At 38.0% G+C, this 20,962-nt stretch overlaps 1 protein-coding gene across 1 annotated transcript in view; it reads left to right on the plus strand.

The window, feature by feature from the left end:
- LOC308692608 (uncharacterized protein) overlaps nt 1–7,334 on the plus strand; it is a 28,679-nt gene extending 21,345 nt beyond the window's left edge. The window contains exons 11-22 of the mRNA XM_081368761.1: nt 3,362–3,415; nt 3,651–3,749; nt 3,836–3,880; nt 4,026–4,106; nt 4,374–4,436; nt 5,120–5,215; nt 5,297–5,341; nt 5,426–5,479; nt 5,580–5,597; nt 5,720–5,767; nt 6,568–6,732; nt 6,839–7,334. Of these exons, the coding sequence (XP_081224887.1) occupies nt 3,362–3,415; nt 3,651–3,749; nt 3,836–3,880; nt 4,026–4,106; nt 4,374–4,436; nt 5,120–5,215; nt 5,297–5,341; nt 5,426–5,479; nt 5,580–5,597; nt 5,720–5,767; nt 6,568–6,732; nt 6,839–6,969 (899 nt within the window). The 3' untranslated portion in view covers nt 6,970–7,334. The remainder of the gene's footprint in view (nt 1–3,361; nt 3,416–3,650; nt 3,750–3,835; nt 3,881–4,025; nt 4,107–4,373; nt 4,437–5,119; nt 5,216–5,296; nt 5,342–5,425; nt 5,480–5,579; nt 5,598–5,719; nt 5,768–6,567; nt 6,733–6,838) is intronic.
- The last annotated feature ends 13,628 nt before the right edge of the window (nt 7,335–20,962 follow it).

A 20,962-nucleotide genomic window follows, 5' to 3' on the forward strand; every position in this document is an offset into this window, starting at 1 on the left:
CCGATGCTAGGCTAGCGCGAGTCAAGGGTAGATGTTAGCCAGCCATTAAAAAACGTTTTACCCACTCCACAGTACACCAAACGCAAATCAATTATAACACTAGACTATCAATGCAAATGTCCGTTGAGAGAATAATGTTAGAAATCAAACTTACCTTTCATCACATTCCATTAGTTATAATTTGTTCCCTGTAATCATAAGCCTTGTCTACAGCAGCAGCGGAGTGATATTGATTACCTAGGCAACCGAGTGAGCCGGTACACACATGTACTGCACACACTGTAGTGCGCTTTTCTGTGTTTACTTTTTGCCGCATTACTAACTGGAGCAAAGTAAAATTCCGCAGCTGCTGAAAAACTAGTTCCTTTGGGATCATTGAGATGAAAGGTAAGTTTGATTTCTAACATTATTCTCTCAACGTACATTTGCATCGATAGTCTAGTGTTATAATTGATTTGCGTTTGGTGCACTGTGGAGTGGGTAAAACGTTTTTTAATGGCTGGCTAACATCTACCCTTGACTCGCGCTAGCCTAGCATCGGCTAACTATCCAAATATAAGGACTGGATAATTTTTTTTTTTTAAATGTCTCCACTGATGAATAACAACCAGGCTGACTTCAGGCCGATGTCAAAAATCCCGAACCACCCCTTTAAGTGTGCAAGCGTGTGGCTTTTCGGGCCATGTGCTTGTGTTGTCTCGTTCCTCGCCCCGCCCCCTTGTTATCCTCGTTTAGTCTTCATTGCTTTACCCTTGTCACCTGTTTCCCTCATTAGTTTCTCCCTATTTAATCCCCTTGTGTTTGCTGTCCTGTGCCGGTTCATTGTCATACATTATGTGAAACCAACTGTGAGTAACCTGTTGAAAGTCTTGTGAAGAGTTTGATCCTGTCTTAGCTGTTAGTTTATTGTTCAGTTTTCTGTCTGAGTCTTAGGGTCCTATCTTGCACCCAGCGCAATTGACTTTGTACACCGCAGGCTTTTCCGCTTTTCCCTCAACAGAAGCACGTCGCTAAACTAGGGAATGAACTTGCGCTCCCTGGGCGGTTCAGCGCAAAAAAGGAGGCGTGTTTTGTTCCCTCATGCTATTTTGCAGGTTTAGAAAACAATTGCGCCACTAACCAGGAAAAAATAGTTTAAAGTCAGTGGCGCGTTGCGCATGTTATTCATATGCTATTTTAAGGGCGCATGCACGTGCATACACTTTGATTCTCTCATCTACACAGAAGCAGCAGTTTTCATTTTTGCAAATCATACATTATTACGATAGATAGATAGATAGATAGATAGATAGATAGATAGATAGATAGACAATTTATTATAAAAGCATACATCTAGCTTACACATTTACCCAAATTATCATACGCCTGTTTAACCGAAGTTAATTTGGGTGGGTTTCTCCATCCCCAACGTCCCTGACGAGAGCGTTGCTCTCCTTGGCTGTGAACCGCTCCTGGCGCGCGCCTGGCAAATCCGCCGTTACAATAGGAATCCGCTTTAGAAAAAGCGCGTCTGCTCTTAAAGGGAATGTGAGATGACGCTCTGATTGGTTTATTTCACGTTACGCCCAAACCACACCTATGAATAATGAAGCTACTTCAGACCAACCCATTTTAGATTTGCGCCTGGCGCAAGAGTCATTTATCCCGCCGGGAAAATAGCAACAGCGCCAAGACCCGCCCACAACTTTACTTGCGCTTTGACACTTGCGTTTCAGATCGTTAAAATAGGTCCCTCAGTCTTGTTAGTCTAATATAGTCGATCCTGTCTTGTTTTGCCCCCTCGTGGGTTTTGTTTTCCCTGTTTTTCTGTAATAAACGTAGTTCACTTGCATACTGTCTGCATTTGGGTTCATCTCCTTGCACCATCATAACAATAGGCTCTTCCACTACAGGTAACACTTCTTTCAGTAGTTTAGTGGGTATTGAATCTAATAAACATGTTGTTCGTTTAGATGCAATGATAAGTTTATTTAGCTCTTCCTGTCCTATAGTTGTAAAGCGCTGTAGTTGTTCTTGAGGGGCGGTAATTGAGGCTGAATCATTAGACACCATTAAAGATTGTACATTTACAATTGTATTTCTGATGCTTTCTATTTTCTCAGTGAAGAAATTCATAAAATCATTACTACTACACTGTAACGGGATATTTTGCTCAGGTGATGTCTGTTTATTTGTTAGTCTAGCCACGGTGTTAAATAAAAACCTTGGATTATTTTGGTTATTTTCTATTAGTTTGCGGAGATGCTCAGCCCTGGCTGCTTTTAGGGCCTTTTTATAACGTGACATACTGTCTTTCCACGTGAGTCTAAAGACCTCTAAATTAGTTTGTTTCCATTTACGCTCTAAATTACGAGTTTCTCTCTTGATAACATGCGTAGCACTGTTGCACCCTGGTGCTTTAGTTTTCTCTCTAACCTTTTTTAATCTAATTGGTGCAACAATTTCTAATGTACTAGAGAAAATGGTGCTCATAGTGCTTCAATATAACAATGAAGTTTACAGTGGATTTATAAATTAATTAAAAACATAAAAAAGCAAACCACACCTGATTCAATTATTTGTTCTTCGTTCTCAAGAAGTAGAGTTTAAAAACCTTGCTGTATTTTTGTGTAGTTAATTAAGAGAAGGTACACTGCCATCTTGCTCCGACAAAAGTGACTTATCAAAAACTTACCAACTCGTAAATTTCCTTGGAGGACTTCAACTTACCAGTTGCCAGACTTATGACAAATGACATAAAATCTGGTGTACTTTGATTTATCTGAAATAGCTGATACCACAATTTTGGAGAAAGCTCATTGCACAGCAGTTTCATCCCAGAATCTATTATACGGCAAACACAAAAGTACTCAAAAGGAAAAAGGAAAACATATGTGTTGACTTTCAAAGATAATATGTTTTTCCAAAAACTACAGATTCTTTCACACACAGTATTTACCTTCAAGTCACTAAACTCTACCACAAATTGGCAACTTCATTAAATACAGAGATTGTAGTTTTTCCTCACAAGTGCTCATTGTATCATCCTGGTACCTGTATCAAATGTGACTGTTTTCAGGCAGAATGGTGCACACATGAAGTTTCATAATTCCTCATTCATTTGGGCCCAAACCTGTGGTTGATTGGTCCTTTAGGGCCTCTTGGTCCACAGGGACCTCCTGGAGAAAAAGGCTCGCCTGTGTGGTTTTAGTGCTCCCTGCTGGTCAAAACAGACATAAACACTGAACTGAACTAAAGCTGTCATTTGACCTTTGGTGTCTTCCATCCTTTTTTCCAACAGATGCGTGTGAATAGTATTTTGTCATTGTTATGTCATGCTTTGAGTAGTCAGTTTTTATACTCCAGCTGTGCTCTGTATTAGGTTCTCCTGGAATACCAGGGAACCCAGGACAGAAAGGAGGCCTTGGCTCACCAGGTTAGTGTATTTTTGTATATCTGTATGAATTTGTATGCATATGTGTATGGTTGTGAGTGCTCTTGAGAAGCATGTGTGAGTATTGTGCTCTTCATTTTTCGTCAGTTTTAACGAGCTGCATAGGCTTAGGAAATAATTGTACGTTAGTAATGCTAAAGCATTCACTTCTTTGGTGTACACAAAGAAAATGCTGCAAAACAATGAAATTAATTGAAAATGATTGTATTTATTTCAGGGAGGGTAGGTGAGCCTGGAGCTCCCGGTGAAAAAGGACAGAGAGGAGACCCAGGTCTCGCAGGCGTAAAGGGAATGGTTGGCGCTCCGGGTGCACCTGGTAATCGCCTCCTTACTTTCACACATCTCTCATCCCAGTATAGCAGATCCACATCTCTCCCTGACTGTATTTATTTCTGTCTCCAGGTGTTTCAGGCTTAAAGGGGGATCCAGGAGCGAGAGGAATACAAGGTGCCTGATTATTATGATGAAAGGCCACCTTAATAATTCATACTGTAATAAAACAGAAAATATGTGTTGTGGAAATGCCTTGCACATTTTTCCATTCTGTAAGAGTTTTATACTGCTCTAATGACTACTGCTCTGTGCACACAAGGTTTACCTGGGAATGACGGTCATCCAGGTGCCGATGGAAAGAATGGTTTGGCAGGAACACCAGGGGCCCGTGGAAATCCAGGTACTTCTTGAAAGATAAATCTGACCCGAATGATTTGATAGTTTGTTTATAGCTGCTAATTACTACTACTGATAGAAAATACGATTTTTTACAGTGTAGTGCAGTTGTGCAAAAGGACAACCACCCACAAAACCACTTTAATCTGTTTAGTCTGAACAGTAGTAATAGTGATGCTTTCCTTAATAAACACCACTAAAACTAAATCTCAGTCAAAGCCACACTTTTATCACTTTTTGATACCTTGTACTTGAAATCTCTCTTCCTCAGGGCCTAAAGGAGACCGAGGTCCCAGTGGTGAGCGAGGAGGGCAGGGACCTCCAGGTGTAAGAGGTAAGAAAGCTTTTGGAAAGAAACAATACAACACTACTTAAAGGTATTTAGCAGTGACATTGTCAGGCTTTTTTATTTACAACAAAATAATCTAATTGCATGGTCCAAATGTAATATAACACTGCATTATAACAATATAACAATGAAGTTTACAGTGGATTTATAAATTATTTAAAAACATAAAAAAGCAAAACACACCTGACTCAATTATTTGTTCTTCATTCTCTAGAAGTAGATTTTAAAAACCTTGCTGTATTTTTGTGTAGTTAATTAAGAGAAGGTACATAAAATCTGGTGTACTTTGATTTATCTGAAATAGCTGATACCACAATATTGGAGAAAGCTTATTGCACAGCAGTTTCATCCCAGAATCTATTATACGGCAAACACAAAAGTACTCAAAAGTAAAAAGGAAAACATATGTGTTGACTTTCAAAGATAATATGTTTTTCCAAAAACTACAGATTCTTTCACAGACAGTATTTACCTTCAAGTCACTGAACTCTACCACAACTTGGCAACTTCATTTAATACAGAGATTAGAGTTTTTCCTCACAAGTGCTCATTGTATCATCCTGGTACCTGTATCAAATGTGACTGTTTTCAGGCAGAATGGTGCACCCATGAAGTTTCATAATTCCTCATTCATTTGGGCCCTAACCTGTGGTTGATTGGTCTTTTAGGGCCTTCTGGTCCACAGGGACCTCCTGGCCTGCGAGGACCACCTGGAGAAAAAGGCTCACCTGGCCCAAAGGGAGACACTGGCCTTGGCCTTCAAGGTATTGTAGGAGTGCTAAGAACATATGCACATAAAAGTGATATGCTGTTGCCAATAATTTTGGGTAAATAATTGTTTTCAGGACACCCAGGACAACAGGGGGTAAAGGGAGCTCAAGGCTTGCCAGGTAAATAAAGACAAACATGAAAACAGATGATAAACATCGGGTTTATATCATGCAGTCGTCATCTGAGTTCGATGTTGTATGTAGGTGTCCCAGGATCTCAGGGTCTGAATGGAGTAAAGGGCAGTAAAGGGGATTCAGGTGGGTTTATTAAAAAGTTTATTAATGACAAAGAAGGCAACATCCATCTGTGTCTGTTTCTTGACTTTCTTCCTTTCACTTTTACCCTATTCTCCCCCAGGGCAAAAGGGAGATCAAGGTATGTTGTGGCATATTTTGTGTGTACAGCATCTGTATCTGTGAGTGCACAGCATCTATGTGATTAATAAACTGTTTTGCAAGTGAATTGATTGTATGTACATGTATGATGGTCTTAAACAGGTCCGAAGGGTCAGAAGGGTGATGTAGGACCCAGGGGTGGTGTGTCTGGTAATTTCCATAAATACAGATCCATCTCTCTGAACTACTGTGTGTCACTAGCTAGGTTTCCATCCAAAGTTGTAGATTTAACTTGTGTGCAAAATTGCATAAAACATTTGTGAATAAAGCAACGTTTCCATCCCATGTGTTCAAGAGAGCAAAATCATCACTTCCTGGGAAATTGGCACATTATATCTGTTATAAAACTGTAAGTTGCTGCAATCAGGCTCTGTTTCCCTCCATCATAAATGAGTTTGTCTCAGAGCGTCAGACGAAACACAATAAACACCGTCATGTTCTCTTGCGTTCGGATGCTGGTGTTTGGAAACGCAATAGTGTGAGACGCTTCAGGAGGAATTAAACCAAATCATTCTGATGACAGTCTTAGACACTCAGGCGTTTCAAAAACACCAAACCAACAGTTGAGATGCTGTGATGCCATTGGTCCACTGGTTACTCCAGTTATCCAATCACAGCCTCTGCTGAGGCAAAGTCACATGAGGTTATTGTTGCTTTGCAAAGGTCTTTCTATCATAGTTTATACACGTCTAAATAAAAAATTGTTTTTTATGCACATTTTTAGAATTTATGCACATCTTGGCGTTTCCATCCAGCGTTTATTATGCAATAACCCAAAATTCACATTAAAATAGGTGGATGAAAACATAGCTAGTGTTAACGTCTATTAAATTCTCAGAGATTCTTGTATTGCTGTTGTTGTTTTTTTTGTCTACTCTACAAAATAACAGTCACTTTAGCATGACATATGAATGCCTAAACATGTCTCATATATGTGTATTTGTCTTTAGCTGTGGTTCGTTTAGTGGGAAGCTCCACCCGTGGAAGAGTCGAGGTGCTGTATAATGGTGTCTGGGGAACGGTGTGTGATGACAGCTTTGACACTGTGGATGGGTTGGTGGTGTGTAGGATGTTGGGCTTCCAGAGGGCCACCCAGGTGTTCACGGCCGGTGCAGGTGATTGTATCTGTCTATACTTAAGGGGTTTTAGTTAACGGTTCATGGTATACAGGCTATAGTTTACAAAACCCACTCAGAATGGTCTTTTGTGTGTCTCCTGCAGGAACTGGAAAAATCTTGCTAGATGAGTTGAGTTGTACCGGGAATGAGAGGAGCATTTTTGACTGTCCACACGCAGGAATTGAAGTTCATAACTGTAACCACGGTGAAGATGTAGGAGTTAGCTGTGCCTGAATAAAAAGAGGAAAAATTCTCACACCAAGAACTCATTTTGTCTGTGTTTTGGTGATTTTTAGAAAGTCAGTTCTCCTCTGCAGTTAATCAGATTAACTATTTTCCACTAATGTTTGAAAGTGTTTCATCATACGAAACCAAATTCTTTTTGTCAAATGTAAAAAAAAAAGTGTGCATGGTGTCATCAAGGCAGCGACATTAATGCATTATTTTTTAAATGGGACTTGTGTGTGTGCACATATTTGTTGTCTTTGTACAATATGAATGTATAAACAAACTCCTATCCTAAATCCTAAAACTGTCCTAACTCATAACACTTATACACAGCAAAATAAAGGGCTTACAGTAAAATAGCTTTTGACTCTAAAATGTGTCATGTTTCTGTTCCTGTTCACTCAGGCCTTGTCCAAACTAATAGGTTTCCGTTTGAAAGAATCTTTTTCTCTCAGTTTTGGCCTTCCGTCCACACTGAGACGGCGTTTTAATTAATGAATATTTAATTTAACTGCATTAAAAGGTTGGATAAGACCACAACAAGCAACACACACAAGCAGCAAATCCTGTTTATCCGTCAAATTCATTTAGCCTATAAATTAAAACATGTATGAAATATGATCAGTGAGTAAAAGAAACCATTAATGAGAAGATGAACACTTCACTGCTTCAGGTTAGCTGGGAAATATATTTATTATTCAAAATGCACAGTAGAACTGGGAAAAACTAGGGCTGCGTCCCAAATCGCTACTCGCTTGAGTACATCTGCTGCCTTTAAAAGTCATTCAGATGAAGGGATCTCAGGAGATTGGAAGTAGATATAATATTGTTACCCATTACAAAGTATAATGACATGCATCAAACAAATAAGCAAAAAGAGTAAAAAAGAAAGAAAATAATAATTCATGCTAAAAAAAATATTGATGTTAACATAGAGCATATGATTCATTGTTTTAATCAACTAACAGTCCTAAAACGTAGTAATAATCTGTTCTCATGAGTAACTGTCTGTATGGAGGTGTGCTGAATGCTGTTAAAATGTATGAGCCGTACAAGTAGAACGAGGAAGTAGTTGTGCAAGCTGAACAACTTGTGCAACAGGAATAGGAAAGCATTTAAACTATTTATTTAAAAAAAATTGTAAACGAGGAAGTAAAAACTTTCTGTAAAAGTAGCAGATGCGTGTTTGTAATTGGGAGTGTGTGTACGCATGTGTTGTAAACAACACCGCAGTATAGAGAAACTGCTGACGAGATCCAGCAGAGCTGAGTGTTCATGCTCAATTTCATTTTGCTTCAGTACTCCGTCTGGGTTTGCGGTATATTCGTGGGTTTTCTCCGGCCAAATTTTTACCGGTCCAATCAGCGAAGAGAGGGAGTGGCTGAGAACGAGGACGTGGAGGTCGTGCGCTAGTTTGAGTTGTAGGGTTACGTCACGACCAAACGTTAGCGATTGGTTAAGGCAGATCCAGAGTGGCTCTGGGCAGATCCAATAGTTCTTCAAATTCAACAGTATACCCGACTTCAAGGTTAAGTTAACACTTGTCAATGGAGAGTGGCCAGACTCTCTGTACAAATGAACTGTACTAGAGTCTGGTAGGACCAGCCTAGATATCTGGTGGATCACTTCTGAAAATTCCAGCACAGCACTACAACAACCATAATGAAATGAGCCTTCACAATAGATAATGCTTTACAATGCACTCTGTTAGAGAGCTACATAGGCTATGGCTGTTTATCTGTTCAATAAAATACCTTACTGACCTGGTAATACAAATAAAAGCCATCTCCGCATCACTTTTACTTTTCCTAACTGAAGAAATAGACAAAAGAAATGCTGTCTTCAGTGTGAGAAGTGTCTAAAGGCTCTAATTGACATATCGGTAAGCCCCTCCCCTCGAACGCAGATGAGCCAATGGCAGTTGAGTATCAGTTGCACTGCGAATGAAACATTGGAAGATCCGAAGCTCTCATCGGTTTGATGGTGTATTTATGCTACAAAAATGGTAAAATGCCAATCCCAATGAAGACGAAACCGTTCATTTTCCACCAAGAACTGGAGAAATTATAAGACTGACTCCACCTCGCATGAAACTGGGTCCATTTCCCTGGACTGACACCATTGAGAGAACCTTTCCCACTAGCAGCATTAGATGGGGCTTGCAGTGTTGTCAGACCTGCTTCTCCAAGAGCTCTGGAAGACTCCCGTCTAGAGGCCAGACATGTTGATTGTACCTCCCTGGATCTGGTGCCAGATCTGACTTGGGCCTTCAAGATCCCCACTTTGGCCAGAACCGCTGGCAGAAGTAGTAGAGGAGGAAATGCATACAAGAGCACTGGTGGCCATTTGCTTGCTAGAGCATCCACCCCGAGGGACGCTATTGAATGACAATGTGCTCTAAACAAGTTTTTAAAATGGATAGGTCCGGTCCTTGATTCTTATTGGTTGAGTCGCGTTCGAAGGCGTTGTAAATTACTCAACAAACACACACACCTGTGACCGCATTGCATTAGTATTACTGCGCTACTGCCGTTTGTGATGTTTTGTTGCTGCATGTGTTGCTTGGCGGAGGAATAAATGATAATGGTTTTTTTTTTTTAAGCCCCTTGAAGCCGTGTTTTACAGTGAATTTAGATAAGCTAAGGGGGTTTAAGGCACAACGGCTTCGCGGGGCTTATTGCTTTAGTTTGACCCTGCATGATTCATTACGTGTAATGGTGCCTTCACACTGTCATTGCTGTTTACCATTGTGTGTTTGATAAAAGCTCTGCAAACAGAGGCGCACATGAAACTCCCTGGTAACCCGTCACACTGTGACTGACATAGTCAAATGGGGTCAGAAGTTGTCTGATGTGGTTTCTTGGGGGTCTGTTGAGGTCTGATGGGGTCTGAAGTAATCTGATAGTCTGTCTGAATTTGTATTGATCTGTCTGAATTGGTCTGATTTTCTATCCATCTAACAGCAAAAACTTCAAGCTTATACCCCAGCAAGCAATTTTGCGTCTAATAGACGTCTAATAGCCGTCAAAACACAGCCCAGACGTCTAGGCTAAAACGAGGCTAATTTTGGGCCGTCAGTGAAAATCTAATAGACGTCTACACATAGCCCAAGAATAGACAGCTATTGAATGACTACATATATACGTCAAATAGACGTCTAACCATAGCCCAAGAATAGACAATTAGACAGCTATTGAACGACTATATTTATACGTCTAATAGACGTCTAACCATAGCCCAAGAATAGACAATTAGACAGCTATCGAATGACTATATTTATACGTCTAATAGACGTCTAACCATAGCCCAAAAATAGACCAGTCATCAATTAGACAGCTATTAAACGACTACATATATACGTCTAATAGACAGGCAATATGGGTCTAGGCTAAAACAAGGCTGATTTTGGGCTGTCAGTGAAAATCTAATAGACGTCTAACCATAGCCCAAGAATAGACTAGTCATCAATTACACTACATATACATGTAATAGACAACAAAATGAGGCATAAGGATTCTTTTCACTCAAATATAACAGGTTCTCATAAATGAAAATCCATCCAAACTAATTGATTATAAAGGGATTTATTTAGAACAATTATATTAACAACTTAGACAACATTCAAACATAAAAATGAACACATAAAATATTGCAAAATATGTAAAACAACAAATTTTAAGAATTAATTGTTAGCTTTATATCCATAACCACCACCCCCTGCTCTCCCTGGTGCTTGTTTAAAATGACCAGAAATTGCATTTTTTATTTCCCATTCAGTCGCCGAAGGAAAGTTGGTCATCACTGCGTCTGCCAAATGAGAAAAATAAAAAAATTATTGCTCAAGAAAAGCATTGATGACAATCATTTTGAACTAATTACAGTCATTCACTTTTGCTAGGATGCACACTAGAGCTGGCCAATATAGAGTTAACGGAATATAGATTGAGACTATATAATTTATATCAATATAGACAATAATTTATATCAATATTATTAATAACAATAATAGAAAATTTTTGCCTGCATAATGGTGATGCACTAATTATATATATATATACACATACACATACATACATATATATATACATACATATATTTTAGGGGTGTAACGATACACGTATTGAGCCATTCTGTACGAGGCTTTCGGTTCGATTTCAGTACGGATTTTTAAACAAATAGAACTGTTCGTTAGACAATTTTTACTGCTGACCAAAATTTTTTAATTACAAATGTAGGCACGTCAAAAAGCGTGCTCATAATGAAAGAGAAATCATAACAAATCGTGACAACAATCGTGCTCTTTCAGGTAGTGACCATATAGACCTGTATTATATGACTGACTGACAGACAAGAACAGTTTGACTTAAAAATATCAAAATTGAAACTACTTCAGAAACAAAGACACCTACATTTTGGATTCCCTTAAGGTAAGCTAAAACATGCCAAAATTTAATTTCAAAGTGAACTATCCCTATAAATCATTCTTTATCACTTACTCATATAACTCTAATGCTTATAGGGGTAGTTCACTTTAAAAAAAATCATGTAAGCATTTACTCACTTTCACTTGGTTCCAAACCTGAACATACACAAAAAAAATATATATTTTGAAGAATGTTGGTAACAAGACATTTAATGGTAGTCAGTGACAAGTGTTCTGTATATTCAATTGCTGTACTTTGTTGACTGATTGCTGGATAATTTGCAATAAACAGTGTCTTTAAATCAAATAAAGTGGATTACATCACTCCAGTTGTGAGGTTTTTACACTGGATATCTGGTCTGTCAAAGAATTCGTCAAAATACTACAGCTGGTTATTAAATTAATTAACATTTTAAGGCCAAAGTAAATTTCTAATCTTCTGATGCATTATGAACCATCCAGAGCAGACCTCTCAGGTCATCTGGGACAGTAGCCAGCTACTTTTATATCAAATTTATAAGTCAAAATTAAAAAAAAAAAGTCAAAACAAAACATGGAGAAGCAGCATTCAGTTTTTATGCACCATATCTGAAACAAATTCACTGAAAACTGAATGTATGCTGCATATTTTAATTCTTTTAAATCGAGTTTAAAGACTTTACTGTTTGCCACTACCTTTTATTAATTGGAAAGGAAAAAAAATATATGTATAATTTCTTTTCATGTTGCACTATTCTCGAGGTCGGACATCCGGGACTTGTGCTCCCATAATGCACTGCGCACGCATAGCAACCACGGCGAAGGGTAAAACAAACAAGCTCCCGCCATTAAGCAACACACGAAGCGGAAGACAAACGAGCGCCTAACTCTTTTCCTTTGGTTGCAAATCATGCCGAAAAACTGTTGTGTTGTTGGTTGTACCAACAACAATCTCAACTCTCAGATTCTGTCACTTTTATTACGAAATTCAGACACTAAATAGCGTTTTGGCGCTTATAAATGTGACGCGACCATAGACAGTATGAGTATAAGGACGCGACAGATCCCTAGCGGCACGTGAACCAACCGATCTTCTCCACTAGCTAACAGTAAATAAACACGAATGAACAATGTTGAAAGATACAGTACAAGTTACCGAAATTTATATTCCTCATACATAATATCGACCAATCAATCAAGCAAAGGGGTCAATAAAACAGCTGGAGAACAATTATGTCACATTACATTTACCTCAGGAAATCCATTTGATGACCATAATATAGGCTAAAGCACGCAGTTGGCTAGAAAAAAAAGAGCTAGCAGCTATAGGGAGTATTTTGCTAAATATGAATAATACAGCCAGCTGATGGGGCTCTCTGTATCATGTTTTCAGCATTAGGCGAGTTGTTTTTTTCTTGAGAAAAATGAATGCCCATCTTGCATAGCCTACCTAATATTTATCCAAATGAGTCAATATTAAATCAAATCCCAATAATTGAATTGAAATAATAAAAAAGCGTAACATTAGCTTACCAGAAATTGTACCATTTAAACATTGTAACATTGTCACTAAACCTAATAAAATTCAGTTTAGTTACTAAAATGTTTTGACAATCAAAATACACTTAAAGAGCAACTTGCAGGTTAGAAGACCCAACAAGTCAATGTATAGAAAAATAATGTAGGAACTAGATTTTCTTTAAAAAAAAACTTATAAATATGCTACAGTGGCTTCTGGAGTCGTTTTTGTGAGAAAATTTTACTTCCGCATCTGAAAATGGGCGTGACGGGCGAGAGTCGTGACGTAGCACGAGGGAGAGCGGTCGATTCAAACAACAGGGAAATATGGATCGCAATGACATTTCGGACGCTGAGGAAATTGTTTACGGACCACAGCCATACAATTATGAGCCTGCTAGGCTGCCAAGTAGCAGGGACAGGCCAGGATTAATGTTAGACAGAACATATTGGAACTTACAATAACAGAAACTAAGCTTTGATCAGGCGTTTGTCATGCTCATTAATATCCGCCCAGACTAACGTTACGTGATATAACTTAGCAGTTTCTCATGGAGAGACAGAGAGATATTTATTCCTGATACAATTTTTGTTCCATAGGTGCTTGTGTGGGAAATGCGAGGCAATGTTTACAGCTGAGGAAAGTCAGTGTTGCAGGGAGGTGGATGCATACTGGGCCTTAGTGGAAAATGCCAAACTACCATGGTTGCAGTTAGTGTTACTACAGTAAAGCCATGGTGAATGTTGCTGATCTGTGGACACTGGATAGTTCGTTCATTCATTGCACAATGTTTATTCCTGGTTTTCACGTCAGCGCTGTTTGATTCGTTAATAACGGAGAAATGTGAATATTTCTCACTAGATCTCGCAGCGATGTTATTACTTCAGTGGCGAATTCTTTATTTACCTTGCAGTTAGGCTACAGTGTTGCTTGATCAGGCTCGCGCTGCACTGGTCCAAACTGATAAACGGTCCACACAAACACAATAACGAGTAACTGTTAGCTCAGTTTCGTTCCGCTTACATTGCGTTTGCCAGTTGATGTTGTGCTCGCGCCTACATCCAGCGGGAGAACCCGAAGATGCGTACACTGAAGGAACCGCACTAGCTCTGAGTCTCACCCGGTTCTTACTTCGGTATCCCATGTTGAACTCCTTCATATCGCCGGGACGATAATCCTCCGATCTGAAGTGAACGCTACACACGACCGCGTTTTCCGAAGCCGACGCGGAAGAGAAATCCCGTCTCTTCACCTGCACAACCCGCACCCAGGCACGAAAGATAGCACCGGCCTTTTTCCTGTTAGAAAACCGGTGGACTCGATGTCCTGACAGGCTGGAGTTTTTGCAAGCTCCACAAACACATAAATTTACCATGACGATGATAAATTGAAATACAAAAACTACTGAAACGACCGCTCTTACTGAATACCAACCCACTCTGCACTGAGCTGCGGCAGAGCACAGCACACGTCTCCCTCGTGTGACGTAAAATGACGCGATGTTGAAAAAAAGCGGTTTGTACGAGCAGTAAAAGAAACGCTCACTTTATCTACTAAATAGGGTATATGTCGAACGTCGCATGACGAAACCGGAAACCTGGTCTCATCGCATCCGCTTGTCATAGAAAGTGTTAACAGCCGTATGAACTGATGCCGATATCTATGGAATTTTAAGGTAATCAGCTAACCTACCTATCTCACTTTGTTATTAGCTTTTTATTCTATTTAAATATCTAAACGTTAGTGTGAAGATTTTTTTTTTTTTCACTTTTAAATATCGATCTTCACATGCGAGGGACATTGGTTATGATCATCTTTGCTCGCTCCTTTTAAGTTATCTTGAGTAAAACAGTAAAAAAATGCATGAAGCACATACAAAAGACCTGAACCGGAAGCGATGCGTTCTGTTTTCCGGTTTCGTAATGCGGCGTTCGACATATACCCTATTGGTGTCATTATGTCGTTTTAAAACATTTTAAATCCTGCATTATCTTTTCATATGGTATTTTCATACACGGTTATATATTCATTTAGATTTTTTTTTTTACCTGCAAGATGCTCTTTAATGTGATGCAATATATATATATTTACAGATGCTAGGAGACTGTTACTGATAAGACATTTAGTAATAGAAGATCTGTTTTCATTTAGCGCCTTTCACAGACATGTAACATTAGTTAGTCACAAAGCACTTTACATGAGTGTTTTATTACATTCACTTCTCACCACAGATATACATTCGCATACAAAGATATCATTCATCATTAATACAAAGATATCATTCATCATTAATACAAAGTAGTCCGTTAGTATCCATAATTGACAGTCCACAGCAAAACTTCCGTGAATAGATACCTTTTTGATTTGCCTCGGGCTTTGCCATCGGTTTGTTTTACCCTTCAAACATTGCGGTGGCTTGTTGCTACGCAGGTCACATGATTTGTGACGTAACGCCGACCAAGAGAATGTTGTTGTTAAGTTTTATGTAAAGTACTTTGAAAATTTGCCTTAAATCAAAAACTATTATTTCTTACTCTAATCTAAAAACAAAAATATATTGGTATCTTTAATAATAATAAAAAATAATAATGATAATATTCATAGTTTCATGCTTACCACACCTTGAATTTAGATATGGGCACACAGTTGCAATAACACATGCAAGTAACGTTAACGTTAACTTGTTGGAGAAAAATATACTCTGCAATGGACAATGGTTATGTTAAAATGTCACGGTTTCTACACATTATAACAACTAACTAATTTAAACAATGAACATAACAAAAAATAACACTCATACTTACAAGATCGAAGTAGAAATGTGAAGGTTTTCCGAGTGTTGCTCGCCCGTTGCTCTCTGACAGCAGCCTCGTGTAAAATAAAATTGAAAATGGAGGATATGTGTATCACGAGATCTGGCTAAAGTGATCTAGTCGCGCAATGCCATAGATATAAACACTAGATGTCACCTGGGCTACGGCAGTTCATTGGAACGAATGCGTCAATAGAGCCGCCATCTTGGAACAGGGGAGCCCCTCCTCTTTAATGCATCAGCGTCAATGTAGGCAAAGACATTTGTAAATCCGGTGACGCGTGCATTGATTTTTGTTAATAAACTTCTGACAGTGTCAACTCGGCTGCAGAGATGAAGTTGACGATCGCCATCTCTGTTGTGAACGCGCCTATAGAGAGAATTGCAATTTGCACGTAATGGATAACGTAATCAGACAGTAGCCTTTTTCTTTCGTTTTGAATTATTTCGTTTAAAGACATTTCAAGCTTTGTGTATTTGATGTAGCCTATTTCTCATGTCTGTGAGAGGCATACACTGAGTTTCGTTATGTTAGGATGAGATGCGCTCCAGTTAACGTGCAATGACCGCGCGGACGCCTCCATTCAAAATATAATGCATGGTATATATAACAGGTAATTTGTTGATGAATAAAATTGATTAAAATTAAGATACAATTTATACAAAACGAAATTCACTTTAAAGAAAGGCTTTAAACAGTTGACATTTTACAAATTCCAGTGTCCTTCCACACCTCCATCCCCAGTTTGAAAGGAAGAAACAAGCCCTTGAGCCCACTGTAGCCGTGTGCAAAACTCACACATACATAAGATTTATGGAATTCTATGTATAATAATCATGGATGTACTGTTTGAAGAATGTCAGGGAGAGAACAAGCATACTATTAGGACTGTAGCCTACAGGTTACAAGCGTCACATTTTTTTCCATTAAAAGGTTTGAGTACAATCGGTAAAAAAAAATCAAAAGTTAGGAACAACACAGCCAAAAGTGGGTATTGAGGATCAACTTCTGCATTATTGTACATTTTAAACACAAGGTTATTTAAAATAATATCTAAAGAGTAGGCCTACAGCACATTCACAGTTCATTTTCTGTGCGAGAATCTTCCTCCAAGCAGAGAAATGTACACTTAACTTATAAAAAAACAACTTGACTACTACCATCCACAGAGTAAATGTAATCCCATGCTGTCTGATTTAGATTTTGTTCGTGTAAACATCCATACGCAGCACAAAAGTCCAGCATTATCCATGAACTCGAAGAACAGGCGGAGATAGCAGCGTTATCTACTTCCTATGACAAGTCCCCTGTTTAAAGATGGCGGCGCTTTTGACGCATGTTTAGAACCCCAAGGCGACATCTAGTGTATATATCTATGGCGCAATGCCAGTAGTCCCAGTAGTCATGTCTCAGTAGTGTTTCGATTGTGCCATCTAGCGGTTGAGAAATACCATTGCATTTGATTTAATTTGAAATGATAGACCGTTATATCGTAGATTGTGTATGTTATGTTTATGTGTGACAGCAAACATTAAGCTGTGTGAGCGAAAACATTTTTAAGACTAATATTCTTATACTATATCGCTGGTCTGAATCAGGGCTATAGCCAAGCCGTAGACCAGATTGCTTTGATTTCGCCAGGTGGGCTAAAGCAGACCGCATATAGCCCGTCCAATTCGGAGCTAAATCGTGACTAAAGATCGACCATGTCGTGAAATAACACATTGAACCTTGTAGATATCATTACCAATGCGAACGTGATGAAATATCAACCATTTCATGCACTTCCTTTCAAAAAAAACTACAATTAATCAGTTTTGACTAAAAGTGGGCTACAATAGCCGGGTCTGAATACGAGCTAAATCGTGGCTACGCACAGCCTACACATATAACATGTAAAATAAAGCAAACCAAACAACTTGTAAGCACAGTGACTTTGCTTAGGCTACATGATGAAATATCATACATCTCACAAGTTATTTTGGAAAAAAAATACATTTATCCAAAATAAATGTTATTTGGGCTAAAAGTGGGTTACACATAGCCAGACTATATCGGGTCTATATTTAACCCAGACGTTGAAATGACGGCTATTGCTTGCTGGGTGGTGTCACTATTCCAGCCGGCCACGAGATGGCGCAACATATTGTAATATATTTGCAGTGTTGTGGTTCATATTCATCCATCAAACAAACATACTAATCACATTTAGGCTGTTTATTGATTCAAAACACTTTTTTGGTTAAAAGCATTAGCCTATTCGGTTGAACTGATCTAATAAAACTCGTCTTACAACCAGGAGATTTGGAAACGTTTACTCAGAGATTATTTTCCCCATAGTTTAGCCAATTAAATAATATTGACCGTGGCAGGCCTAAAGTCACAATAGATATAGGCTACTAATTATTATTAACTATATTATTTTACAATAAAACATTTCGCCATATGTTCCACTTGATGTCAGTATTTTCCATAAAGATAATTTGGCATTGTGCTTTCCTTAAATGTGAGAATCTATATTTTCTTTCTTCTTCTTCTTTTTTTTTTTTTTTTGGACCATTAGAAAAAGAGAGTTCGAATTTTAAGATCAGAGAAAATGGACGGACGAATGTGTAAACGTATGGTATTTGAGGTAAAAGGCGAAAGACACAATAATTAACATGATAATAAACAGCTGACTGACTTTTCCATTTGATGACATGACACGGTCAGATTCAGGTGGTAAATATCATATATTAAGATGGGTGTCCACCTTAGAGATAATCACCATAATGAAACCATCATGTTTTAAAAATATATTAATCATATTATATAATTAAAAATGATTTATTGTGAATAATGTAAATCTATATTAAATTATTATGGGATCTCACTCAATGCTTTCAGAATATTTACTTTAATAATAAATAATTGTGTTTTTGTATTTTTAAAATGAACATATTAATGACAGTATATTTATTGAACAAAAAAAGAATTATTTTATATCAAAATAAACAGAAAATAGTGCAAACTTTTTTTTGTTTTGTCTAAATTTAGACACTATTAAAAACGTATTATTTTATCTTTAGTATTTGCATCAATCCTGTGTGTATTTTGCCCCAATGCTGGTTTTACCCCATGTGTCTGTGCAAGACCCATCTTGAAACCTCATACATTATAAGATTTTTAAACAAAACGTGCACTTTTATGGTTTATTTTCACACAAAATCTGTTGCTCCATCAATGTTCAACACAACATTTTTTTTTTTTTTTTTCTGCAATCATACACTATGGGAGCAGTGAAAAGCACAAAGCTGTGCCTTTAGCCCCTTTGGACCAGTTTAGTCGCCTAATTGAAGAATCTGTATTCTGTATCTGTAATCTGAAGTGGAAATGTAGGCCACAATCACAATCTGAAGAGCTTTGACAGATGCACATCTGTTCTGCGAGCACATTCTTCACGCATGACTGAACGCGTAACGATATCTGTGATCCGCTGCACACCTTTACTCACATATAAAACACTCACACTGGCATGGCAAGAACCCGAAGAAGGCATATATAGGTATATATACATGTCTCTGCTTAAGGATTATTCACCATGTGCATGTTTTATAGCCCCAATTTACATTTATAGAGAAACATTTTTTTATAATGTGTTTCCGTTAGAGTTCAAAAGAAATTGCGATAGTTGGGTAACGAGCCATGCTTTTGGAAAACGCGATTTAACAGGTTAGTTATCGCAACTATAGGCCATACTGAAGTTCTGAATGTATAAAATTTGTAGAATAGCCTAGCAGAAATTCATTTCTGAGAATAACGATTGTCCTCGATTTTTACGAATATCAGCCCTGGTGTTTGTAGGCTACTGAGCTCACAATAAACACATTTTAAACCGCTGAAAGTTACACCTAACACTGAGCTCAATACGCATAATCATTGGACTATATCCAGGCTCGTTTACATTTTGTTTAACAATGAAAAAATACATTCATCATATTTTCACAAAAACTCAGCCATGTTAGCGATAAAATTAATCACTGGGCATTTAGCTGTCAGTTCAGCCATTTATGCAAATAGAGCTTTTGCTACAAGCCAAGTGTCATCAGGATGTGTGTGTGTTGTGGCAGCGCTTTAACTCTGTTGTATTCACTGTTATCTGTGTGATAAACGCCCCACTGATCGCGTTGAATGCTTGCTAATTAAAAGCTATAAATTATGTTTCTATAAGGCGCGTCTGTGAGAGAGATAGCGGGCTCTCAGTGCCTGCTCTTCAGAAGGAGCTGGTAATAGGCCTACTGTCGTCATTAGAAATTAATTAAGAGCAAACGCGATAGGCTCGTATTTTAGGCTATATATTCCAATCTGACTTTCAATTGTCCTGAATGAGGTCTAAATTAAATGCAACGTATTAGGCCTACTTTTTATCTCCAAAATTATTATTAATTTTTTAAAGGCTACTAGTAAAAGTTACCATTTGTATAACAGATATAACAGTTTTACTGAAACCATGGTTAAACTGGTTTAGTTAATTTTGTAAGGGAATGTGATATACAATATGAATAGTAGTGGTAGGTTAGCCTAATATTTATTTACATAGCCTAGTTTTCTATTTAAATTAGTACATACAAATTTTTGTTTATATAATATATGTGTCTATATCTCTCTATCTATCTATCTATCTATCTATCTACACATAATAATATAATACATGTCTGTATATATTAGGCTATTATATAGATATTATATACAGTTTATATACAGTATATAATATTTGTATAATAATATATACACACATATATTTTATAAACACATGTTTTTAATGTTAGATGCCATTAAGCGCGATTAATCGATTTGACTGCACTTTAAATTAAATTAAGAAGGCACTCTCTTATCCACTTGCCAAGCTGATTTGTCTTTGGCTTTAAAAGTGATGCAGGCATATATTTTTTTGCAAAGTATTGTTATAGATCTACATGAGGTATTTTGTGATCTTATAATTAATTTAGTAGGCTATGATATTATTTTACTAGAAAAATCTGTAAATGGCCAAAGATGTCTGAAGACATGTTTTCGAGTCTAATTCTCTCCTCTGTCTGTTTGTGTGGACGGTGGGTGAATTTGCGCGTGACAGGAGGCAGAATGTTTGATATCTGCGCGCACAGGCGCGGAACGGACACTCGTGGCGCGCAGAGCTCTTTGTCATGGATAGGCCCGCGCTCATCTGCGTGATCTCATGTGTTTCCGGTTAGCGGCCACTAAGAGTGGTTGTGCACGAGTAGAGCT

The sequence above is a fragment of the Scardinius erythrophthalmus genome, assembly GCF_964197995.2.
Source record: "Scardinius erythrophthalmus genome assembly, chromosome: 6".
NCBI lineage: Eukaryota > Metazoa > Chordata > Actinopteri > Cypriniformes > Leuciscidae > Scardinius > Scardinius erythrophthalmus.